Source organism: Xyrauchen texanus, chromosome 24, assembly GCF_025860055.1.
Source record: "Xyrauchen texanus isolate HMW12.3.18 chromosome 24, RBS_HiC_50CHRs, whole genome shotgun sequence".
Lineage (NCBI taxonomy): Eukaryota > Metazoa > Chordata > Actinopteri > Cypriniformes > Catostomidae > Xyrauchen > Xyrauchen texanus.
The window spans coordinates 36,879,366-36,906,796 of record NC_068299.1 but is presented as its reverse complement, the minus strand read 5'-3'; the positions used below and the strand labels follow the sequence as shown (position 1 = coordinate 36,906,796).

Sequence of the window (27,431 nt, the reverse complement as noted above, 5' to 3'; positions counted from 1 at the left end):
TGGCAGCTTCAAAGTTTGGTGGTTATTTAAAAGACTGGATATATGCATTGTTTTGTATCTCCACAAAACTTCTCTATTGTGCCCAAGGCCGAAACCATTTTTGGGGGACCAAAATATTTTGAAGGGTGGTTTGAAGTCATAAAAATAATAGTATTCTTTGGTCCTGACTAAAAACGTTAAATGCAATAAAGGCCCAAAATTTGATAATTTTTGGTTTTAAAAGATACAAGACAAGACAAACACTGTACATTGCTAGCAATTCACCTGTTTCAGTCATCTTTTTTTTCTTTTTATGCAGACTCAAAGAAAAGCCTAATAATTTGAATTTCTTTTCATCACTGATGTATCTGTTAAATGACATGACTGTGTCAGCATGGCTCGCAAAAAGAAAATACACAAAATGATTGGTCACACTTTATGTCAGGTGGCCTTTTCTACTAGGTACTAACATTAAACACATACAAGACTATATATTTTCTGTGTAACTACATGTTGTCCTGCAAAATGCCCACATTTGCTGCTACTGAGGTTGAGGTATGGGTAAGTTTACGAGTAAGGGTAGGGTTAGTGTTAGGATTAGGGGTTAGAGTTAGGTTTTGGGGTAAGGGCTGGGTTAGAGTAAGGGTAAAGTTAACGGTGTAACTACAATTGTAATTAAATGTAGGTACTTTAAATGTAATTACAATGCAACAACATGTATGTACATAATAAGTACATTGTATCAAATGGTTAAGTACATAGTAGTTAAGGCCACCTAATATAATGTGGGTCCAAATAATTTACAGGCCTTAAGTTGTCCCCATATTATAATCATTAATGTATGAATCAAATAAATACTATTTCTCTGTCCCTCTGTGATATACGAGTATAAAACATGTTATAGGCAACTAAAATAAGATTTTAATCCCAAGGAAATAGAACTGTATGTGCTTTCGAAACAGAATCAAATGAATAAAAAACATTAGTCATCATCCATACCAAACAAATTCACTCCATATGCCTATAACATGTTTTATATGGATTTAATCCACTAGATAATTGATGTCTGTGACGTAGTAGATGAAATCTCGCTACAGTCCGCAGCAAGGACCTCTTGCTCATGGGGGCTGGCATGTTACAATTACATGATCAGCCAAATACTACTCTCTTAATCTCAGTAACTGCCCTGTTATTATACTCTTTCACTCATGGATTAAATGAATCATGGCTAACTCTGAATAGTGAATTTCTTCATTTGCATCAGTGACTGAAATCTCTTGTGTGTATTGCATGATGCTGCATCCAGGCCACTAGGTGTCAGTGCAAGTCCAAGATGACATGAACAAAAACTTACTGAGTGCACTTTTAATTTCAATTCAAGCGCTCAAATAAATATTTGACAATTAATTTAACAACTTCAATCTCTGCATCTGCCACTGTCAGTCCTGCAATTTTGTTAGTCAGTGAATTAATACGTATGTCAGCACGTCATTTAAGAGCATAGGTGATTTTCCATCATCGTTCCAACCAGTTTGTATTGTTGTTGTAAACAAGTGGTTTTCCATCTTGAACCAGGTAAGTTGGCATGGTTACATTTTTCTTTTCCGCTGTGGTGGTGCGAAATCAGGATTAAATGTACGCAGCAAATAGGTAAATTGGCGACAATGTGACAGGTAAACATTGGAGCTAATGCGAGAAAGCAAAGAGATAAAGGTGAGAGTTTAGTATTAAATGATAAGGGGTTGTGTATACCACCAGACACAAACTCACAGAAAGGTAAAAGTACCCAGACTAGCTAAAAAGGATATTTACTGACAACATATTATGTGAGTAATATAATTATTTGAACTAGCTAGTGCAATCGACCTCCCTGATGAAGGCATGTAAAAAAATAATGTACTACACTAGTTAAACCATCACCTTAAATTCATGAAAATACACCAAAAATACATTAATTTATATAAAACTTCACCCAAATATTAGCGCACTTGGCCAGCTATTTGGAAACAACTTAGATACCTTGGTGTTGGCAAACTGACAATCATGAATCGCCACATACTAAAACCAGCATGGTGAAGCACGGTTAGCTCACTGTGAAATCCGTACCAAAAACGGTTTGTAATTGTACCACAAATTGAAAATGGTACTGGAACCGTTCCTCACCATGTTCAGAACCTGAATTATATTGATTTATTCCAAAGATTAACCAAGATTGCATCTGTACTCTATATCATGGGACAACTTGTTTGCATTTTGCGTCGCGATTCCACTGGAAAGGAGCGCGAGCTGCAGGAAAGCTGAGCGAGTAGAGCATGCAAAATGGAAACTCATGCTGAATAACTGAAGTTATTATGAACAAAATTGGCCAAGGAAAAAAGTGGTGGGGACATGTAGCCAATGAGAAATGCTATCTGTCTGTCAATCATTTTGTGCATTGGGGGTTGCTGACATCTGGTTAGCTGATATATCAATGGAGGAAGAGGGTTACAAGGAGAGGGCGTGTTCACTTAAAGCTACACTACCTTTAGCAATGACGTGCAAAACAGTGAAACGCTCAATACATTGACAGATTTTGTAAAAAAAACAACAACTCTGAGTTATCTCCTGTTTTCTTCTGAAATGTGTCATGCCCTATTTATATAAATGTACCCAATATACTCTTTTGTACAGCCACTTCTTCAAACCATAGAAATTTGAAGACTTAATTTTCAGAAAATGTTTATTATAAGGTAATAATAACAATTTAATCTTTTACCCATGGAAAGATTTTCTTAAGATTAACAATGAACCGTGTTCTTGCACATTGACCTGCAACAGCACATGTGCTCTCTCTACCAATATCAGATATATTCTATCTGATCTTGACATGGGTATAGGCTTCATAAAATGAACCACAGCCTCAATTCTGTTTTTTTGACCTAGGTAGGGGAATATAAATGTGTGTATTAAAGCACTCATATTGCTAATCAGTTTTGCTTTTATTTTCTTGTGTACTGAAACATCATTTTTTAATAAAGAGGGCAAGAATAAAAAGCTGGCGAGGAACCTGTCATTGTTTCAAGTCTGGTTCAAAAAACTTTGAGGATGCCTTTGAATGCACTGTGATGACAGAACTCTCAAAGCGCTTGCAGCTCCTTTCTTGTCCATGTTGGCATCTACCTGTAATCCAACATATTCTGGCAAAAGGTGTGTTTTAGCTACCAGAGAACAGATGCGTGCAGCACAGCTGCTCAGAGATGGCTTGACACGGTGGTACTTAGGTGGATGGGCACAGGGACTTACAAAAGCTGAGAGGTGGGACCACCGCTAGCTTTTCTCCTCTCTGCTACAGTAGGGCACATAATCGACAGAAACGTAAAAGAAGAAAAGGAAGCATGCACGATTGAACAGTGAACAAACAGGTGGAGAAAGCTCTTGCCATCTGCCCAAACTTTTCTGCACAGCTGTGTCCTATGTTCATTGCATATCCACTTTGCCTCTGTTTACACAGTTTGCTGGCAGACTACCATCTCAAAACTTCCTGGTACATTCTTTCACTGGGAAAAAAATAAATGGAATATTCACTGGTTTAAAAAGTAAAATTGTTTTACCATGGATTTGAGACATTATACCTTAGTTATCGTATGCTTTCTTTAAACATGCACCATATTTGTACCATTGTTTGTTTCTTAAGCACCTTGTAATACTATGTAAATACCATGGTAAATGAACATAATAGTAATCATTCAGTACTTGGTTTATTACCATCTGACACCATAACTGTACCATAACAAGAGTAGTACGTACCTCCACAGTACTTTTCCAAAAGGGATAGTAACTGAGACACTGAATTATGTCTACATCTACTCGAAATAATCACGAGTTGTACGAAATTATTTTATTGGTGTTAGCAAAGGGAGGGAGGGCTTGAGCATTTTGTCGCTTCAATATGGGATACGATGCACTCTATATGAGATGTTTTAGTGGTGGTGGTCTGTCATGTTTAAATTAGTTTTTGTTCATGTTTTATTTCATGTCTTTTATTTTGAAAGTTTAGTTGCCATGTTTCCTGTTCCTCTCATGTGATTTCCTGTTCCCGCCGTGTTTTGTTCTAATTGGTTCCTTTGTTTATTAGTCTTGTATTGTTATTGGTAGTCTTGTTAACTTGTTAGCCATGTCAGAGTATTTATAGCTCTCATGTTTGTCTTTGTTGAGGACTGTGATGCCGATTTTTGGCATTATTTACATAATCGGCATCGGCCAATATCCACGCATATCAAGCCGATTATTAGGCAGGCGCATCTGTGGGCAGCCTAGTGTTGTTGTGGAACATGTATTTGACGCACGCTGCCCCTAGAGTCATTTTCCAGCAGAGTGAGCAGACCTCATCCAGTGCCTACAAGGAAGGAGCTAAATTCCTTGGAGAAAACAGTAAGGATTAAATTTGTGTAACTTCTTTATATTTAATAAAAAACTTTTGATATGTTACTGCCAACTTCAAGAAAAAACGTGACAAACGCGATAGTTGACATGACATTCGGCTACTTTGGATATTGATAGCGTAGTTGAAGTTGCATTATCACAGCAGAAGGGTTGCTATCATGTCACAATAAGCAAGCAAGAATTTTGCAATTACAGACAGTGAATCTGAGACTTTTATTTGTTCTGTTTGTGTGTCTTATATTTGAGAGGGCTGTCACTCAATGCAGATAAATAAGTAATAAAAATATACCAACGCAGTATTGAAGGACTGGCTTTGGTAAGCTCGGACGTTATAGGTTCTGCTGTCGGTACTGGAGAAATTAAGAAAATACATTCTTTATTGCTATAAAGAGAAAGTTATTTTATATCGCCAGCCATTTCTATGTATAATAATATGAAACCATTTGTCTGTGATGCAATTGAGCTATTCGCAGTCAGAGAGAGAGAGAGAGAGAGAGAGAGAGAGAGAGAACTCGCTCACACGGTGCCATAGCGAGCACAACAGGAGCACAGCTTAATGAGTGACAGAACTAAACGTTCAAACGTAGCCTGGTTTAGATCTGTGATTATTAGTCTGATTTTATTTCAGATTTCGCCTTCCAAAGATTATAAAAGAATATTTATACATAAGCTGCATTCTGTCTTGCACAACTTCCTTCCCTTCACAGCGGTGCACTGACATTTCTCCCTAAAATTCAAACTTAACGTCAGAATCAGCACGATCGGTGATTGTTGTAAAATGCAGTCTAGCTACTGTTGCTAAATTGCGGGACGCGTTTAATAATAAAAAGAGCGCAAGAGATACCGGTCCCAAGGCGGCGCGCGCTCCGAAAACACACCGCAAAGAGACAAGCAAAGTATAGGCTACTTTGGGTTTCATGCGTCTAAACGATCAACTATACACAAAAATATGTCTAAACGACCGGCTTGGAGATTCACTTAAACACAGTTTATGTCTTAAATGGACATAGTTATGGAAATAGTTGGGAGAAAATCTGGCGCATCAGAAGCCTATTAGATCTGAACTCGGTCTTAAAGGGGAAGCTGTCTATTAAACATGTGACGATTGACAAGCTGCATTTGGATCTCAACCTTCGTGTCTCGGAGCAGTTCGTAACACCTGCTTTGTTTATTTAATATATTTGTTATACATTATTTATACAATATGTTTTTACATTATACATTTTTAATTTAAGTGTACAAGTGCAGATTGGTCAAGTGTTCAATAAATGTATTTGTTGAGAAATTTTGTCTATCTTATGTAATTATGTGTGTTACATTTTATCTTTCAAATAAAAGGTTCAAATAAGAGGTTAAAAACAAGCACATATCGGCCAAAATAAATTGGCAGCATTAATTGGCCATTGGCCGACCCGGATTTCAAAAGATCGGCATCGGCATCGGCCTGAAAAAACCAATATCGGTCGACCTCTAATTGTGATTGTGTATTCCGGTAACTTTGTCTTTGATTCTTGTTCATTGTTTTCTTATAGTCACGTCACATCACGCCATGTCATAGTCATAGTTAGGTCTTGTTTTGTATTTTTGTTTTTTTTGCACTGTGTCTTGTCCTGCTCGTGCATGCTCTGTCCTTCCTGAACGTTACAGAATCCTCAACCAGAAAAAATTAACCCAGCAGTTACACTCATCTGGTTACGTCAGGGAAATCACCCCCTAGAAAAGTATGTTATGGAATTTTGTGATTTGGCTAATGAGGTGGACTTTAATGAGGTGGCTCTTATTTGCTTTGGACTTAATGAGGCAGTCAAGTCTCTTATGCCTCAAGGCCAAATTGTATGGACTCAATTCATGGATTTTGTGCTATTGCTGATTGGATCAAATTTCACTGTAGGAGCTATAGAGGATGGCAGTATTTCTACAGTGGATTTCCCATCTGAGGCCCCCGTCATGGCCTCCACCTCAGAGAACACACCTGCTATGGTCAATGAGCCAACACCCATGCCTGACACGATCAATGTGCCAATGGTCAACGAGCCAACGGCCATGCCTGCCATGGACCACAAGCCAACAGCCATGCCTGCCACGGACCACAATCCAATGTCCGAGCCTGCCACAGTCAATGATCTCACGCCTGCCACATTCAATGAGCCAATGGTCAACGAGCCAATGGCCAAGCCTGCCACGGACCACAAGCCAACAGCCACGCCTGCCACGGACCACGAGCCAATGCCCACGCCTGCCACGGTCAATGAGCCAACAGCTGCCACAGTCAACGATCCAATGCTCACGCCTGCCACAGTCAACGATCCAACATTCACACCTGCCACAGTCAACAATCCAATGCTCACACCTGCCACGGTCAACGAGCTAACGCCCATGTCTGCCATGGTCAACGAGCCAACACCCACACCTGCCACAGTGAATGAGCCAATGCCTACGCCTGTCACGAACAACCAGCTAGTTCTTGAAGCCTCATCCGTCCCAGAGTTGCAGCGTTGCAAGCCTCGTTCATCTCAGAGCCTGAGTTGCCAGCATTGCAAGCCTCGCCTATCCCACAGCCAGCTCCAGCCATAGAGGAATTTTCAGGGGGTCGCTATGGCTCCAGTGGTCTCCGAGCTCCCTTCAATGGAGACCACTTTCTCCCCAGCCACAGTGGTACTGGAGACTGCCCTCATCAAGCCTCCCATGGCTCTGCCCTTTGAGCCCCCCATGGCTCTGCCTTCCTTCATCAAGCCTACCACGGCTCTGCTTTCCAAGTCTCCTACAGCGGTGATCATGGCAGTACGGAAGAGGAGAAGAAGGGCTCTTCAGTCACTGCCTGTGTCCAGGACCACAGAGTTCGTTCCCCTGTCCCCTCCTGTACTCACAGCCACAAAGGCTGTTTCCCCATCAATGCCAGTTCCCACGGAGGTCGTTCCCTCGGCACTGTCTGTTCTCACGACCATGGAGGCTGTTACCCTGCTTGTGCGCACAGCCACTAAGACTGTTCCTCTGTCGCGGCCAATGCCTGAGAATTCCACGGCTCCAATACAAGTTAAGCTCAATCGACAGCATTTGTGCCATAAAGTTTATTACCATAAAAATGTATTTAGACTCATCCCTCCATTTCTTTAAAAAAAAAAAGCAAAAATCGCGGTTACAGTGAGGCACTTATGGGACAATTTTTGGAGCATTAAAAAGGCAGAAAAGTGAAGATTATAATTTTACAAACACGCTTACATACGTTATTCTGTAAAAACTCATGTATTATTTGAGCTGTAAAGCTGTTTAAATTTTACATTTTTCAGTCATTTTAGGGTTCTGGGTTTGTTGACAAACAAAATTGGCTATAACTTTACTCAGAAAAGGTTAGCAAGTGATTTTATCAAGTAAAATCATGTTTACGCGCATATAGTTTATGTCTTGTGGCTAAACTTTTGAAACAGTGAGTATTTTAACATTGCCCCCATTCACTTCCATTGTAAGTGCCCCACTGTAACACAGGGGCAAATAGAAATACATTTTTGTGGTAATCAATATTATGCCACAAATGCTGTCGATGGTGCTTGTACTGAACCTGTAATATTCCTTTAACAAACATAATTTTAAATCGATACAATATAGGCATCAAATTTTAGCTAAATCCTCTTATTCAACAATTTATTACAAGAAAGGAAATGTCTGTGGATTTATTGTTGCATGCAAGACAAATTATTTATTTAATAACCTGTAATACGCTTCCCTCATCTTGTCCCAAACTCTGATGTTTTCTTTAATGTCTTTCCACGCTTGAAATTGCTAACCCCGGTTATTCTAAACCCAGCGTAAATGGAATCCTGGGTTATCCTGTTTGTTTCACACTGTTCATACTTTTCCCTGGATTAAAAATGAATCCTGGGTGTTCATGTTCCGATGTTTCACACTCTACATTTGTTTCAGTGACGGTACAAAGCGCATGATTATTTCATGAGGTACAGTAAGTACTGAGGCTTTATATGATTGGTTGTCTGTTGCTAAGCAACTTTCTGCAACAATTTAATGCTGCATCGATTCATACCATATACCTTTGTCACCGCAACACGGGGCTAACATACAAACATGAGGCTAACCCTGCTCCAGTGCAGGGTTTTATAACCCCAGGTAAAAAGTGGTGCTAACCCCTTTCGAAAGTGCAAGTGTGAATCGTTCCTTTAGCCGGGGTTATAACTGGGGTTTAGAATGAAGATAACCCAGGGTTAAGCACAGTGTGAAAAGCCCTTTTCTTACATAAGTTATTTTCCTATTACAGTCATGATTAGGTTTAGGGTTTGGGTAAGGGGTTAGACTTTATTGTTAGGTTTAGGTTTGGGGTTAAACTTACAGTAGGAGAACTCATAATAACATCATTCATTGGATCTTTATTTTTCTCAATGGGAGTAAAAGTTCTAAGATTTTTTATGAGCTATACTTTTACTGTAATTTCTTCATTTTGTTTTACTATTACTTGTCATGAGACTGGGTTGCTTATACTTGAAGCTTTATATGCCGTTTGACTTTAGCTACCACGCTCTCAGATTCCTTCACATATATGGGACAAGGGCATTGCTAGTGTTGAAAGAATTCATTTCAAAATACGTTTAAAATTGACAATATGTTTCTAAGTACTCTTGTTGTCTGTTTCAGTTATTACCCGCTATCATGATTTTAAAGAAATTACACAAGTAAAGTAGGGTATTCAACATAATTTTGTAATATAAGTAGTGTGAGTAGTAGCCTATGTTAACACAGAAAATGCATCAAAAAGAAGTGTACTTTAAGAACCCAGATCATGTACTTCTTTAACCATTAAAATGGGGTGTGAAATTTTGGACACTTCATTCACTCTGTGGTCGCAGCTTACCGTATGTAGCGGAAGGGGCAGAGTTACCTTGCTGTGTTTGTCTGACAAAACAATTATAAATAATGGACAATGAAGCAACTAGCGAAATTTCAGTGAAGACAGCAACTTACAAATGTAAGTTGATTGCTTAACCATCACCACACGCTGTGTGAATATGTACATTGTTTGAGTTATAAGTCTTGAATTGAGGTTGGCTAACACGCTACAGCTAGCGGCAACACATCGCATGCATTTCATCAGCTGTTAACGGTGAATGCTTCCATCTAGTAAAACACTGTTAACTGTTCCATTTGGGAAGACACTACACTGCTGAGTGCATAGTCTAAGTAGTGTACATTGTTTCATTTGTGACAAAGCTAAAGACAGCTTTGTTGAAACCTGCCAGATGACAACAGTCCCATCTGCTGACCAGAACATGTAGTGTCTGTTACGCATTAAGTCATAACTCTATTCAAAATAGAACAAAACCATCCATAACAATTAACAGGGATCTGATCAACAAGATCCCTGGAGTTCCCCGCTCTCACTCCCAAGGCTTCCAAAACACCAAAAACACTTTAAAGTGAAAAAAAAAGTGAATTTATTAAACATAAGTCAATAAGGAATAACATAAAGCTTCAGGAGGGGAAACAGCCAAAACAAATAATAAAACAAAACTAACTAATTTAAAGATACTAACCTAGAAATCAGATAAGAAACAAAAAATACAAAAGCTTCCCTCCCTAACTATAATAAACAAGAGAATAAATCAAAAAGGCATCCACCTCCCTACCGTAGCTCCAGTTAGATAAGGGTTAGGATGTTAAGTTTAAAATTTAACATAACAAATCACAACTTAACATAAGGTTGTGATTCACATCAAATGTCTTTAACATGCACTAAGAGATCACAATAACACAACTCTTCGTCAAGGAAGCCATGAGAGCGGGGACTCCTGGATCCATGACTCAGGAGACTCAAATACAGCGCCAAACACTCTCGTCACCAATCAGGTCACTCGTTAGCAGCTCCACCTGTGAATCATTACAGTGAGAGAGAAAAGAGAGAGAACACACCAAGGAAAACTAGACCAATACACTGTTTTCCCCAACAACACAAAGCAAATACACTCCCACGTAACACCTCCCCACCAAAAAGATGCTAACAGGAAGTTTGTATCTACTACACTGCACAACAGCAATTATCTTACTCTTCAGCACCATAGACTCGGGACAACGCATCCGCAAAAGTATTCTGCGAGCCCTTTTGATGTCGAATATCCAAATTAAACTCCTGAATTATCAATGCCCAACGCATTAAGCGTTGATTCGAATTGGACATACAAGCCAAAAAAACAAGTGGGTTGTGGTCGGTATACACCACAATTGGAAATGAACTTCCACCTAAATACACCTCGAAATGTTGCAACGCTAATAGCAACGCAAGGGCCTCTTTTTCAATGGTACTATACCTGCGTTGACATAACGTGAACTTTTTCGAGAAGTAACAAACTGGGTGATCAACATCCAACTCGCTCTCTTGGAGTAAAACTGCACCAGCCCCAGTAGCAGACGCATCCACTTCCAGCTTGAAAGAGCGTAAACTCTGGCGCTGCCAAAACAGGAGCATTACATAGCAAATCTTTAGCTGCACAAAAAGCTTGCTCACAAGCAGGAGACCACACAAATACTCTAGCAGTGCTGAGGAGATCGGTTAATGGTGATACAACACTGGCAAAGTTACGACAGAACCCTCTGTAGTATCCTGCCATTCCCAAAAATCGACGTAGTTCTCTCTTATTCACTGGTACTGGAAACTTCACAACTGATGCAATCTTCGCATCAACCGGGCATACTTGACCCTGACCCACTCTTTTCCCCAAGTAAACCACTGTTGCCTTGGCGAACTCACATTTGGCTAGGTTTACCGTCAGAGATGCATCACAAAAACGTGAAAACACTTCACACAAAGAACTCAAATGGTCTTCCCAACTAGAAGAATATATTATAATATCGTCTAGATAGGCATCACACTTCTGTACTCCACTTAGTACAATACGCATTAAGCGCTGAAATGTGGACGGTGCGTTTCGCATTCCAAATGCCATAACAGAGTACTGCATAAAATCGTCAGGGGTCACAAACGCTGAAATCTCTGAGGCCCGAGGAGTAAGAGGAACCTGCCAATATCCCCCATGAGAGCGGGGACTCCTGGATCCATGACTCAGGAGACTCAAATACAGCGCCAAACACTCTCGTCACCAATCAGGTCACTCGTTAGCAGCTCCACCTGTGAATCATTACAGTGAGAGAGAAAAGAGAGAGAACACACCAAGGAAAACTAGACCAATACACTGTTTTCCCCAACAACACAAAGCAAATACACTCCCACGTAACATGTCCAACAGCTGGCTATAATGATAATGATAAATGCACCTAGAGACCAACCCACAACACCCTAGAAGTTTTGGGCGCGCACACATTAAAAAAAACAACAAAAAAAAAACAAAAGGATATATTACATTTGATATTAATATTTATTTTGCATAAATTATGTCATACTCATGTTAATTCAGAACTAATATTTTTAAACCATTTTTCAAGGCAAAACCCTGTTTGGGACACAGAGCGAGTGCAGTGGGACACCACAAGAATGTCACACAGGCTATTGTTTTTATTTTTTTGGTCACATTCTGTCTGGAGGCTGTGTGCAGCTGTCCACTACTCTTTACTGAATATGCATGTCAATTAATTATTGATATGCTGGACCATTAACTGTCCAAGCCATTTGAATTAATGAGAGAGCAAGAGGAAGAGGAAGAGGAAACACTCCTCCACACGCTGCACTCTTGATCATCAAATACCAAAGCACGTCCACTCACTTAAAGCCATTAGTGGATGCTGTTTAGATAAAAGAAAATTGGGATATATTATTTGCTGTAAATTACACTGATCTACAATTACGAGTGATATGATATAATTCTAAACAACACACAAAAAATACCACAAACTACCAGTAACATTAATCTTTTTCTGTCAAGATTATATATATACATACTGTATTTTCATAAGGCATTGAATGCACAAAGTACCAAAACGTTCCATGATAGTCTTCTACCATGGTGTTTTGGACATGTACCATGGTAGCATTATTTTTTACCATGTAAATACCATGGTAAATTGATAAAGTAATGAATAATACCATGATATATTTAAAAGTACTAGGAATTACTATCTGAACACCATTAGAGTACCGCCAAGGGTTTTCACTTGTAAATTGTTTAGTTTGTTAAAACTTATGACCAGTTGTAACTCAGTATGTAACTGAGATTTCTTTTGCCTCCTAGACAGCAGATAAACTAAATGTAGAGTAAATGGAGTGAGTAAATAATGACAATTCTGAAATCATTTACTCACCTGCATGCCATTACAAACATGTAGGACTTTCTTCTGTAGAACAAGGAGAATTTAGGCATATAATTAGCCTCTGCCACCATTTACTTTCACTCATAAAATGGGTCCAACAATCTTCCCAACATCTCCTTTTGACACCATCTCACATGTGTCTCCAGTGGAGTTGCAGAAGAGATCTCAACAGTGTCTCAAACTGTGCGCAGATTTGCCAAGAACTCAAACATTTCTTTTCAAATTTGTCCAAGACCAAATAATCTGAAGTCAACGTACCCCAACTACCCTCACAAGCATCTCAGCAACAGAATAAGAGCTGGTCAAACAGGACATGTTCTTGAAAGCTGGGAGAAGTGCAAAATGCAGGGAGCCCGAGACTTGATTTTCAAACTACTTTTAGCTTGAAACAGCATCTTAAAAACGTGCTGTTTATGACACTTAAAACCAGTGATGTGCTCCAAACGTGTCTCTCTCATACACTGGCCGGCAATATAATAAAAAATAGCAGAATAGTCAGAAATGCCAGAACGTGAGAACATGAAAGTTTGATGAACTCATCTTGAAAAATGCCACTTTTTGCATTTTCTAATTAATACTTTACTCATCAGAGGCTGAAGCCTCTAAACATCTCCTCTCCAGCCATCCCACTACATGCCCCCTTGATCCTATTCCCTCCCATTTCCTCCAAGACAGCTCTCGTTCAATCCTACCTGCACTCACACACATCATTAACACATCTCTTCTCACTGGTACCTTTCTCAAAACATTTAAGCAGGCTCAGGCAACCCCTCTACTTAAGAAACCCACACTAATCCCTGCACTCCTAGAAAGCTACAGGCCTGTCTCTCTCCTTTCATTCACAGTAAAAACTTGTATGAGTGTGTTCAACCAATTGTCATCTTTTCTCTCCCAGAACAACCTGCTAGACAGCAACCAGTTTGGCTTCAAAATGGCCACTCTATGGAAACTGCTCTGCTATCCATTACTGAAGCACTGAGATGGGCAAGGGCTGCATCCAAATCATCAGCTCTCATTCTGCTGTATATGTCTTCTGCTTTCAACACAGTAAACAACCACATTCTACATCCCACCCTCATGGCAAAGGGCATCACAGAAGCCGTGCACCACTGGTTTGAGTCTTACCTCACAGGTAGGTCTTTCAGGGTGTCTTGGAGGGGAGCAGTGTCCAAATCTCACCAAATAGCTACTGGGGTACCTCAGGGCTTAATGCTCGGACCCCTAATCGTCACCATTTACAGATCATTACTGGGATCTGTCATTCAGGAACATGGCTTTTCCTATCTTTGCTATGCTGATGACAAAACTCTACCTCTCATTCAAGCCTGAAGATCCGACGGTATCTGCTTTTATCTCATCCAGCACATTTAAAGATTGGATGAAAGAACACCACCTCCAACTCAACCCTGCAAAAACTGAGCTTTCGGGGGTTCCAGTGAACCCAGAAGTTCATCACATTTCACCATTCAATTAGTCTCATCTATGGTTACACCATCCAGGACAGCCAGAAATCTTGGTGTTATGTTCGTCGATCCAAGCTGAACTTCTCGGGCCACATTGCAAAGACTGCCTGATCATACAGATTTGGTTTGTTCAACTTTAGGAAAATCAGACCCTTCCTCACTGAGCATGCTAGACAACTCCTTGTCCAGGCTCTTGTTTTATCCTGACTGGACTACTGCAATGCTCTTCTGGCAGGTCTTCCTGCATGTAAAATAAAACCTCTGCAATTGATCCAGAATGCCGCAGCACGATTGGTCTTCAACGAGTCCCACGCTGTGACAGTCACATGCTGGTTACCATGTTTCTCTCAGAGAGTTATTCTACTACTCACCACTAGGGGATGCTATGTGGCTCTAGTGATTGGTATGTAGCTAGATAGAAGTCAGATTTGTTGGGCAGAGTAAGCATGGCTTACTTTCTGTGTTGCCACAAGCCTCACTGAGTCCTGATTGGGAAACTGTGGTTTCAACCTCAATCAATGTAAGGATTGTTTTCTTTTCTTTCATTCAATCTATATATTTTCTGGTTTGGTTTTTGTATGGGTTTGTATTCATTGAACATGCTTTGTATGTATTATGAGTTTGTTTGCTAACGTTAGTTTATGCCTTTTATTTTAGAAGGACTCTTTAGATCTAGTAGTAGTCTTCTGCTTTCACTCATCGGATGAAGATTAAAAAGATGATTTCCATTAACAAACAATTCCTATTCATCGCATTGTGGATCTCTTGAGAGCTCATGACTAAGGATTATAAAGGTGTATCTTTATGTTGGATTATCTATAAAATTGATTTATTTTAAATTGGATTATTTCAATTGGACTTCAATACCACCATCTACCTCCATATCTACATCTTGGCTGGACTTTCTCTATTATCATCAGACAATATAAGATACAATCTTCGACTTTCAACTTACAGTTGTTTATGTTGCTCCATATCAGACTGGTTTCCACACACATAGGTTTCAAGGATGGTAGTTATTTACAGGAGAGTTGGCTATCATATGTATTTTTGTTATTTATTATTATTTATTTGTCATATGCTCAGTGATGATTTTGATTTCTTGATCACTTGCTGATGTATTTTTTGTTAGACTTTAAAACTTTATATAAAATAGTAAAAAACCCATTACTTACTGTTTTATGGATTTATACCTGGTTTAATTTATGTTTATGTGAATACAATTTGGCAGGTCCTTCCCATAAACAGATTTATAGCTGTTGCATACTCCGTGTGGTTGAGGTTGTTATAACACCTCTCTTCATTGAACTGCACTGGCTGCCAATGGTTGCTCGAGTTAAGTTCAAGGCATCAATGCTTGCTTATTGAACAACCACTGGCTCCGCACCCCCTATCTTCACACATTATTTCAGGTCTATGTGCTCTTCAGAAGATTACATTCTGTGGTTGAAAGGTGCCTTGTGGTGCCATCTCATAGAAAAACAAAATCACTTTCTTGGACTTTCACTTCGACAGTGCCCCGCTGGTGGAACACCCTGGTGAACTTCACCTGAGCAGCTGTTTCTCAAGCCTTTTTCAAAAAGCACCTAAAGACACAGCTCCTTCGTGAGCATTTGACCCTACCCTGACAATACCCCCCACTTTCTTCTGCTGAACACAACAAATATTTTAGAAGAATATCTCCACTCTGTAGTTCAATAGTGAATGGTGATCAAACCTTTGAATCTCTAAAAATCACAAAATCAGTATAAACATAATTCACCAAACTCCATGTCTTCTGAAGCAATCCAGTTGGTATTGGGTGAGAAGAGACCAAAATACAACTCTATTTGTATATATATATTTTCATTGTATATATTGACAAGTCTCTTTGGCGATCATGTTTTCTAGCTTGATTGCCAATCTAGCACGCACACTTTCTGCTTACACAGCCATGCACTTGTAATCCAGGCAGTATGAGGTTTGAAGTTGTCCTGCTGGAATATGCCGGGACATCCCTGGAAAAAACGGTGCTGGATGGCAGTATATGGTGCTCCAAAAGTTTTACATATCTGTCTGCATTCATGGTTTTCTCACAGATGTGTGAATTAACCATGCTGTGGGCACTGACATGCCCCTGGCCCATCAGACACTGGCTTTTGGACCTGACGCTAATAACAGTTTGGACTGTCCTCTTTGGCCCGGAGAACACAAAGGCTGTGTTTTTCAAAATCAGTTTGGACCAGAAAACTCAGTTCCACTGTTCTACTTTCCATCTAAGATGAGACCGAGCTCAGAGAAGTCGGCAGCCCTTCTGGACAGTGTTGATGTATGGCTTCTGCTTTGCATAGTTAAGTCTTAACTTGCATCTGTGGATGCAGCGGCGACTGGTGTTAACTAACAAAGGTTTACTAAAGTTATCCCAAGCCCATGTTCATGATATCCATTACAGATGAATGCTGATTTTGAGGGATCAGAGATCCAGAAGGGGTTTCCTTTTTGCACAGAGATTTGACCAGATTCCTTGAATCTTTATTTTGAAATGCAGAGGGTGAAATGCCCAAAACCCTTCCAACTTGTCTTTGGGGGACATCGTTCTCAAAGTGCTGGATTATTTGCTGAAGCATCTGTTGGCAAATTGACAAGTCTCATATGATCCTTGCTCTTGAAGGACTAGGCTGATTTTGGAGGCTCCTTACACAGTCCGGTCCATAAATATTGGGACATCGACACAATTCTAATCTTTTTGGCTCTATATACCACCACAATGGATTTGAAATTAAACAAAAAAGGTGTGCTTTAACTGCAGACTTTCAGCTTTAATTCGAGGGTATTTACATCCAAATCAGGTGAACGGTGTAGGAATTACAACAGTTTGTATATGTGCCTCCCACTTTTTAAGGGACCAAAAGTAATGGGACAGATAAACAATCATAAATCAAACTTTCACTTTTTAATACTTGGTTGCAAATCCTTTGCAGTCAATTACAGCCTGAAGTCTGGAACGCATAGACATCACCAGATGCTGGGTTTCATCCCTGGTGATGCTCTGCCAGGCCTCTACTGCAACTGTCTTCAGTTCCTGCTTGTTCTTGGGGCATTTTCCCTTCAGTTTTGTCTGCAGCAAGTGAAATGCATGCTCAATCGGATTCAGGTCAGGTGATTGACTTGGCCATTGCATAACATTCCACTTCTTTCCCTTAAACTCTTTGGTTGCTTTCGCAGTATGCTTCGGGTCATTGTCCATCTGTACTGTGAAGCGCCGTCCAATGAGTTCTGAAGCATTTGGCTGAATATGAGCAGATAATATTGCCCGAAACACTTCAGAATTCATCCTGCTGCTTTTGTCAGCAGTCACATCATCAATAAATACAAGAGAACCAGTTCCATTGGCAGCCATACATGCCCACGCCATGACACTACCACCACCACCATGCTTCACTGATGAGGTGGTATGCTTTGGATCATGAGCAGTTCCTTTCCTTCTCCATACTCCTCTCTTCCCATCACTCTGGTACAAGTTGATCTTTGTCTCATCTGTCCATAGGATGTTGTTCCAGAACTGTTTGAAGGCTTTTTTAGATGTTGTTTGGCAAACTCTAATCTGGCCTTCCTGTTTTTGAGGCTCACCAATGGTTTACATCTTGTGGTGAACCCTCTGTATTCACTCTGGTGAAGTCTTCTCTGGATTGTTGACTTTGACACACATACACCTACCTCCTGGAGAGTGTTCTTGATCTGGCCAACTTTTGTGAAGGGTGTTTTCTTCACCAGGGAAAGAATTCTTCGGTCATCCACCACAGTTGTTTTCCGTGGTCTTCCGGATCTTTTGGTGTTGCTGAGCTCACCGGTGCGTTCTTTCTTTTTAAGAATGTTCCAAACAGTTGATTTGGCCACACCTAATGTTTTTGCTATCTCTCTGATGGGTTTGTTTAGATTTTTCAGCCTAATGATGGCTTGCTTCACTGATAGTGACAGCTCTTTGGATCTCATATTGAGAGTTGACAGCAACAGATTCCAAATGCAAATAGCACACTTGAAATGAACTCTGGACCTTTTATCTGCTCCTTGTAAATGGGATAATGAGGGAATAACACACACCTGGCCATGGAACAGCTGAGCAGCCAATTGTGCCATTACATTTGGTCCCTTAAAAAGTGGGAGGCACATATACAAACTGTTGTAATTCCTACACCGTTCACCTGATTTGCCGATTGCCTCACCTGTTTAACATCTCCTGTTTCACATCGTCTTGTTACTTTAACTCATCAAATCATTATTAGTCTTAAATTGCCCATCTCAACTTTTTAGGAGTGTGTTGTAATCATCTGATTTGAAATGACAATGAAATGGTTATCATATAATATCTAGTTGTAGTGCTTTCAATATAGCAAAGAGTGAATATAATTTACAAATCACCCCTTTTGGTTTTTATTATCATTTTTCATACTGTCCCAAATTTTTCAGAACTGGGGTTGTATAAGACGTTCTCGAAAAATGCATTGAGTATGCTGCAAAGCACAAGTGTATGGTGCTGAATGCCAAAATGTAAGAACATATGGAACAACCGGGTGAATCTCCATGGAACTGCTTATAAAAACCCACTGTGTACCACGGCCACCTGCAGCCCCAGGACAAAGAACACTGTGCATGAGACAACAATATCAATCACACTTCAAAGTTCTGGCTTGTACATAAGGGTGGTGAGTAGAAAGCATTTGTATAAAAAAAAATTCTCATATCAGATTTCAACTTCAGTTTGCTCAATGTTTTTAAATTTTTTTAAACTCAAATATTTGAGGGGAAATTCAATGGATGGTCAGATGAGACCCAAAATGATCTTTTGGACCTTAGTGCTACAGTACACATACAGGTATGTTTGGGCACACAAACCCAACACCATCCTTGCAGTGAAACTTCAGTGGGCATAGCATTATGCTTCAGGCATCTTTATATGTAACAGTAGCAGGGACTGAAAAATATATGTGAATAGAATAAATAGAAGCAAAAAAACTGAGCTAAGTACTGGAGATAAAAATACTGAGTTGCAATCTGCAAGCGCATTGGGAGTTGAAAAATTATTGTCACAAATGGAATTGCTTAAAACCAAAAAGGTTGATATACAAGAGTGTGGTATACAACATTTCAAGCCACAGACAATTTCTATAACTGCTTTTCAGTAAATAGACCAGCATCACTGTAGATATAGGATTTATTACTTATAGGATTTTCACAGTGAAGTGTTTTCTCTGGTGACTAAAATGTGTTTTGTTGCCAAATTCTGTAAAGGTAATTGATTAAGAAATTCCCACAGTAACAAGTAAGCCATTAGATCCAGCTTGGGAGCCTTGTAGCTAAACATGCTAACATGCTAGCTAACATGCCATATTTTGCTATTCACAGTGAACTATAGATTACTAGGGCAAGAGATGGGTTTTTTCGGAAACACTGCTTCACAAAGCTTTGAAACATTTATGAATCATTTATTTTGAATCAGTGCTTCGGAGCACATATCAAACTGGCCAAGACACATGATTTCACTAGGGGCTGTTGATCCCACAGTAAACCCGTGATCAGTGTATCAGATTTATCTGAAATGTTTAGATATAACTTAGTTTCATGTAAGAAGACCGATTCAAACAAGAGTTGCTGATTTGAATTCAGTCAATTACCTGTCAATTACCTTGAGTTATGTTACTAGCAAAAGTAACTAAAAAAATCAAACAAAAAGAGACATTTGAGAGAAACAAAGATATTTTGTGATATATAAAGTGATAAAAAAAATATATACAGAAAGTGAATCTGGAATTAGAACTATCATTCATGTTAAAGGAATAGTTCACCCAAAAATGAAAATTCTCTCATAATTTATGACTTTCTTTAATCATCAAAACACATTTGAAGAAAAATAGAAAAATATCTCAGCTCAGTAGGTCCTTAAAATGCAAGTGTATGGAGATTTCTCTTTTGAAGCTCCAAAAATCACAGACAGTCAGCATAAACGTCATCCATACGACTCCAGCGGTTAAATTAATGTCTTATAAAGCAACACGATCAATTTGGTGTGAAAAAGATTAACATTTAAGAGTTTTTTTTTTTTTTACTCTAAATTATGCTTCCATTAAGCAGTGGTACACATGTGTGACGTAATCGCATTGGCATTTGAAACACGTGAGAACTGAGTCGCGTGCGTCACAGCCAGAAGAGCTTTCTGGCTTTGGTTTAGATCTGTATTTATCAGTTTCTTTACTCACAATGGTGCATTTGTGTGCTTATCCTGGATGTCTCAACCGAGTGGAGAACACATGATTACGTCGGTATCATGACAACACAAATACATCACACAAGATGCTTACCGGAAACTATTGATTATATTTAAAAAGTACATAAATATTTAAATTTATTCGCACCAAAAGTAATCGTATCACTTTAGAAGACATTACTTGATGGACTCGTATGGATGACGTTTATGCTGACTGTGATTTTTGGAGCTTCAAAAGAGAAATCTCCATCACTTGCATTTAAAGGATCTACTGAGCAGAGATATTTTTGTAATTTTCTTCAAATGTGTTCTGGTGAAGAAAGTTAGTCATACACACCAGGGATATCTTGAGGGTGAGTAAATAATGAGAGAATTTTCATTTTTGGGTGAACTATACATTTACCTGTATTGTGCATGTTAGATCTTGCTATAATAACATTATTAAAAAGTCGATCTCATTCCATAAACATGTGAGACAATACAGCTATCGACTGACTACAACAGCAACTCCTACAACAAAAGCATTGCTGTTTATTAGTTTGACTCTTTTTTTTATTGATGCTTTTCAATAAGAGAATTATTCAAAGAAAAACAATACAGCATTTGTTTTGACATATTGACCAAGAAATCAAGATGAGTTTAAACAAAAGAAATTCTCCTTACTCTCTGGGTCAGTTACAAAAAAAATAAAAAATTAAAAGGATTATAAATGCTTGCTCCAAAATATACTAGTATATTACAATACAAGTAAAATAATATTCAATTAAAATATGTACGTACTACACATATACATAGTGTAGTAACAATATAGACAAAATGCAGCAAAAATTGAAATGATACTAAGAAAAAATCTTGCACATTTGTAAACAATCAATACCAACTGGCGTGAAAACGAAATACAATTTCTTTCCCTTTTTTATGTACTCTCTGTTTCTTAATTAATCAGGGATGAGAGAGAGGACAAGAACAGCAAGGGTCAAATGCAGAGGAAGGGTTACATATTGGATTGCTTATAAAAGTATAAAAGGAAAGGTTGCCAAATCATATGAAATTGTTCATTTCTGCCAAGCATTGATTAAATAAAAAAAATTATATTTGAATAAACTGCAACAGGTCGTGCATCCATTGAAAATAACTGTGTGGGGAAGGATTTTTCCAGTTCATTTTTATAAGGCTTTTAGCAATTATTAAGCGAAAAGATAGAGCATTTGACTGTAAAGATAATAAGGACACCTTTGCTGGATTAAGACCAAATAGCGCCACTAAAGGGCACGGTTCAACATCTAAAATAAAAACGTCAGAAAGAGGTCAACGCTGGGCAAAGCCAAAAAGAATGATAAAGAGTAGCCGGATCTTGTCGACATCTGTCACAAGTAGGCTCAAGGTCCAGGTTCATTTTAAACAGTTTAGCTTTTAATCCAGTAAATTCAGTATAACAACTTAAACTGTATTAGTTGGTGACGAGCACAAATAGAGGAGGTATGTACACGACAAATGTGCCATTGACTATGCCTCATCTGTAAAAATGTAGTTAAGATCTGATTCCCAACTCTGCTTTATTTTAAACAGGGGTGAAAAATCTGACAATGCAGTAAATTAAAAAATATTTTTGTAAATATTGGAGACGGCTCCTTTAGAGACTTTTATTTCCAAAACTTTATCTATTTCTTGTTTAAGAGGTGCATGAGGGAAGTGGGAAAATCTTTGAAATCTTCAAATTCACGAGTCTGAAGATAATGAAAGAAGTGAGTTTTCAGAAGATACAATTTTTCTGATAGATACGAAAATGTTACAAAAGGTTGGAAGAATAATGGAAAAGTTTTATATGTAACGAAGAACATAAAGCATGTAAAGAGACTTGCTACAAGAATCACATTCTATTTCAACCCATGCCGGAACACATTGACAAAGACCATAATGTGACTGAATCCAATATAAAATGCTGTGAATATTTTTATGGCATTAATTCTAGCTACAAGTGAAAGTGGGAGAGTTGTCCATCTAGCAAGATCCGGTTTTGTTCTCTCCAAAATTGGAATAAAGTTATGCTTGAAAAGATCTACATGTTTCCGTGTTACTGTAACTCCCAGGTAACGAAAACTATCCAAGGCTGATTTAAATGGAAGAGCTGATGCTGAAAGAGCTCTTGTGGCAGAATTAATTGGAAAAAAACTCACTCTTATGCAAGTTTAATTTATAGCCTGTGACACTACTGAATTGTCCTAAAATACTCAAAACATGGGGAAGAGAGGTTTCTGGATCTGAGACATATAACACTACATCATCAGCATAGAGGGAAATTTTCTGTTCTCTTCCTGCTCTAAGAATGCCAGTTATACTGCAATTATTTCAAGAGCTCTATAGCTATAGCAATCAAAAGTGGGGACAGGGGGCAACCCTGTCTTGTCCCACAGTGAAGAGTAAAATATTCAGAACTAATACCATTTGTTTTTACAGACGACAAAGGGAAAGAATATTAGAGTTTAACCCAGGACACAAATTTATCACAAAATCCAATTTTGTTTAATGTATACAATAAAAAGTCCCACTCAGCATTGGCAAAGGGCTTCTCTGCATCGAGAGAGACTAGGGCCTCTGGCATAGATGAGTCTGACAAGGTGTAAATTATTATTTACTTAATTAAGGTGTCCATCAGCCTTCTAAGGTTAAAAAAGCCTTGACTATTTTTTATGAAGCCAGTTTGGTCTGGATGATTGATATCTTGGATAACAGTTTCCAACCTAAGAGAGAGAACCTTAGATTTTCACATCTATTTTAAGAAGGGAAATTGGACTATAAGACCAAGGAAGACCAAGGAAGATCACCATTATTTAGGGATTCTTCAAAAACGGAAAGAAGTAGTGGGGAAAGCTGAGGAGAAACATTTTTAAAAACTCTTTGGGAAAGCCATCTGGAGTCTGGACCCGGGGATTTTCCACTCTGCAACTGTGTAATAGCTTGCAGAATTTCGGTTATACTAATACGATCATCTAATTAGATTTTTGACTAGCTACTGATTTGAGGGATGTCAAGATTAAATAAAAAAACTGTCAATAAGATTAAAATCTTTGAGGGAGTTTGACTGATACAAAGAAGATTAAAACATTTTTAATTGATAATTAATTTATTGGGGGTCTGATACAATATTTCCAACTGGGGTTTGGACTCTGTTTATCACCAAACTCATAGAAACAATGTTGTGACTTAAGTAGAAGATGCTCAGCATAGCTATTGGAAAGAAGATTATATTCAGATAGCAAAAAATACTTTCAGAGATAAACTCAACAATCTGATAAGAGTAGCATGTTAATTTTCCAAGCATGAGAAATCATACAACCATCAGGGAGAGCCAGTTCAAGAATTACTGGGGCAAGATCAGAGATGACTACTATATGAGGAAGACTTTATTTATGGAATAAGTTTGCTGTCAATGATAAAATAATCAATACGTGATGGTGAACTAGAGAAAAGAAAGAAAAAGTTTTAGAAGTGGGATTCAAAAGATGCCATATATCAGTTATTCTGTACCACTCCAAAAAGGAATTAATTGTTTAGAGGACTGAGACAAAAGAGCTGGTTTGGGAGCTGGCCTATCTAGAGCTAAAATCGCCTCCCATGATCAACTGGTAAAAATTCAGGTCTGGGAATTTAGATTTTTTTTTATAAAGAAGTCTGGATTATCCCAGTTAGGGGCATAAGCACTTGCTAAAGCGACTTGATTATTATAAAGCGTGCCTGAGATGATCACATATCTACCACTGTGGTCTGAAATAATTTAAGAAGGATTAAATGGAATATTCTTGTTTGAAAAAACAAACGAATGTTCACGGAGCGACTTCCAACCACATCTAGTCACCACGAGGCATACCAGAAGTCCCCCATTGCTGTTATTTATGTACTATTAAGTTATACATATTTATATCTATAGTTATTTAACAGTGCCATGTATGTACTTCAAATCTAATTTAAAGATTTACTTTTCTCTATCCTCGGTGGAAAAACAACATCAGACTTTTATAGTTACTTATATAGTTACTTTTAACCTTGTGTGGCCCTGTGTCCACATGTGTGGACATTGTACTTTGGCTTTGCTATATGCAACGCATAATTTAAATGAATTTAACCCACTGAATCCTGTTCAAAAGACTGTACACTGTGATATAAGGGTTAAACATCTGCCGCACCACCTCACGTGACACGACAGCATGACGTTGATTTCTGTGAAGCGCTTTTACAGGCGTAGAGCCAACAAAAGGGCCTCTGGTAAGAGGTACGTTTTTTCACTGAAACCAGCTGTTTGGGTGTAAAAAGTAGCATCTTTAGTTTTGTTTGATATGCCGCTTTAAAAAAAATCAGTCATTTTCCGTGCATCAAAGTGCTGATAAACATGATGTCCACAAATGTGGAAATAGGGACCTTATTCCCTCAAAAGTTACATACATCATTAACACATCTGTGAGTAATTTTGCATTATTTTAATATAATTCTTGTTTTATCTTATTTTGTTATCACTGTACAATACAGTTCTATTTATTAACATCAGTAAATGCATTCCTGTATTTACTGTGCATTATCACATTGAGAATCATTGGGTTTATCTAAAAGCTAAAAACTTTTGCTTCCAGGGGCTTTATATGGAGTTATGTTGAGAATTAGGGCACATTTCAAACTGTTTTAAGACCAGTGCCAACAGACACACTGGAGGTTAAGTTATTCACTAAATAGTGAGCAAGGGAGCATCTATGGAGCTCTTTCAATAGCTTTCTATGCAGCTATGTGCTCATAAAATCTGACCACAAGTTCAGTTTTAGCAGATGATGTTTGGACCACCCAACATGTTTGGCAGACATGGGACAATGGTAATCAATACATAGATTCAGAATTTATAATACAAAATTTTATTGCAACATGGTTTCCAGTGACTGGATGCTGGACATTACTTGAAATAAAAATGATTTATTCAGCTTTATTGAAAATCAGCTGTAATATTTGTAATAACCAACACTCCTGGAAACATAATGCACAATTTGATAAAAAAATAAATAAAAACAAATCTGACTTTCTATAGCTTTGTATTATTTCAAATTTCACAACTTAGTCCCACTGTCCATATATGTATACATTTTTACATTACAAATAAAAAAGGGAAATGGAAAATGCACACAGCAGTCACGTTCGTGGTCTCTACAACGGTTCCTCAACAAACTGATTGATTTGTTATTTTGTGTGTCTGAAAAAACACCTACATTTACTGATTTGGATTAGTAGGGCAGTGTTTGTTTCATACAAACTTCTTAAAACTATAGGATGCTGTAAATTCTTGTGATACAAATTTGCAAAAAGAATAGTTCAGACTCTAAATTCTGATTGGATGACTGCGTTTGAAACATGTAAAATACCCTATCTACTGTAAATCACTGCACAAGGTTGTAATGGTTTGTAGATAACACACACACCTTCAAACCATGAAAATGTTGAAAAGCAAATGACACAGTCCCTTTTTGTCTTTAATAAAACAAAAGGCCTGCTGGTATAAATGTCACTTTTTTAAAATCATATGAACATTTTTATAAAACTTCATAATCTTCTGTTTCATTGTTATTCTCTTTAGGAATGAGAATAGACTTAACGATGAGCACACTTGATTTGAATATAGTGAATATATATTGAATATAGTGTTTGGCCTTGTGTGCCCTGACAACCCATTAATAAAGCATGCCTTTAAGGTATTAAATGATCTAGTTCCCCTTCTGTCGCTCACTTCGACATTGTGTCAAATAGTAACCCTAGGGGTCGCTCATGGAAGCCTGCCACTCCTCCGACATATGGCTATAAAAGTGAGATGAGAATGCGGATTCATTCAGACTTTTTCTTCGGAGCCGAGCGGTCACATTACAGCCAGCTGAATACCATTGCCATTCCCATTCACCTAGACTCTTGAAGAGTTTCTGCTGTTGGATATAAGGCGCATTCCAGCAGTTTTCTCTCCACTCTGCACTCCGCAGCAGATTACACTACCAGGCGCTTCGACAGTGCTTTCTCTAAAAGAGTGTGTTTCCACACATTAGAGGAGGCACAGTGACGTTGAACGTCTTTTTAAAGATGCGTCTTTAAAGATGCCTTTCCATCTCTGTGCCATTCCTGGATGTGGTTGTTACCTCTCCGCCTCTGACAGTCTTGATCACTGCCTCATGTGCCTGGGCAGTAAGCACATATAGGAAGCGATCATGGATGGCTCATGTTCTCACTGCGAGAACATGGCAATGTTGTGGTCGCGGCTTTCCTTCTTCCGAGGGAAAGCCACTTCGGCGGTCCCCCTCGTGGCTCCTCCTACCTACGGGTACGAGACCGCCTCAGTTGACACCGGAGGCGATTTGGGGGCTTCAGTGAGAATGGCTCCACCATGTAAACCCTCACGGACCACCCACTCCCCGATACGCTCATTTGCTTCTGTCCAGCACTGGGAACGCTGGATTGGAATATTCCACCCGCCCCAACAATCACTGCTGGACAACTGGTTTCTGGGTTCGGTGCGCCGTTTGCGGCCACGCCCACCCCCATGTCCCATTCTTCCTAGAAGTGCACGATGAGCTGACGTGATCGTGGAGGGCACCTTTTACTGCCCGGACGTGGTCCATTGGCTCGTCTGCCCTAACTACCATCAATGGTGCGAAGACCGAGGGTTATGCTATGATACCCCAGGTGGTGGTATACACCTGTGCTACCACCTGGCGGAGTCGCCCTGCACTACCCTCCCGAGCAGGTAGAGCAACGTTGTCACTGACGACAAAAGCCTACAGCGCTGCTGGGAAGGCCGCTTCCACCTTTCACGCCATGGCCCTTCTCCAGGTCCATCAGGCCAAGGCTCTGAAAGAGCTACACGAGGGTAGTTCCCGATGTGCTACAAGAACTGTGCTTGGCTACTGAAGGTCACTGGATGCGTACTTCGGCAGATGATGTCCACGCTTGTGGTCCAGGAGCGCCACCTGTGGCTGAACCTGGTCTAGATGAGGGATGCGGACAAGGCATGCTTCCTGAATGCCCCCATTTCCCAGGTCGGCCTC

The 27,431-nt window shown here is 39.1% G+C and overlaps 1 protein-coding gene across 1 annotated transcript in view; it reads right to left on the bottom strand.

Annotated features, from left to right (window-relative positions):
- LOC127617763 (microcephalin-like) overlaps nucleotides 1-3,585 on the bottom strand; it is an 80,780-nt gene extending 77,195 nt beyond the window's left edge. The window contains 1 exon segment of the mRNA XM_052089840.1: nucleotides 3,570-3,585. Within this exon segment, the coding sequence (XP_051945800.1) occupies nucleotides 3,570-3,585 (16 nt within the window).
- Nucleotides 3,586-27,431: the final 23,846 nt, after the last annotated feature.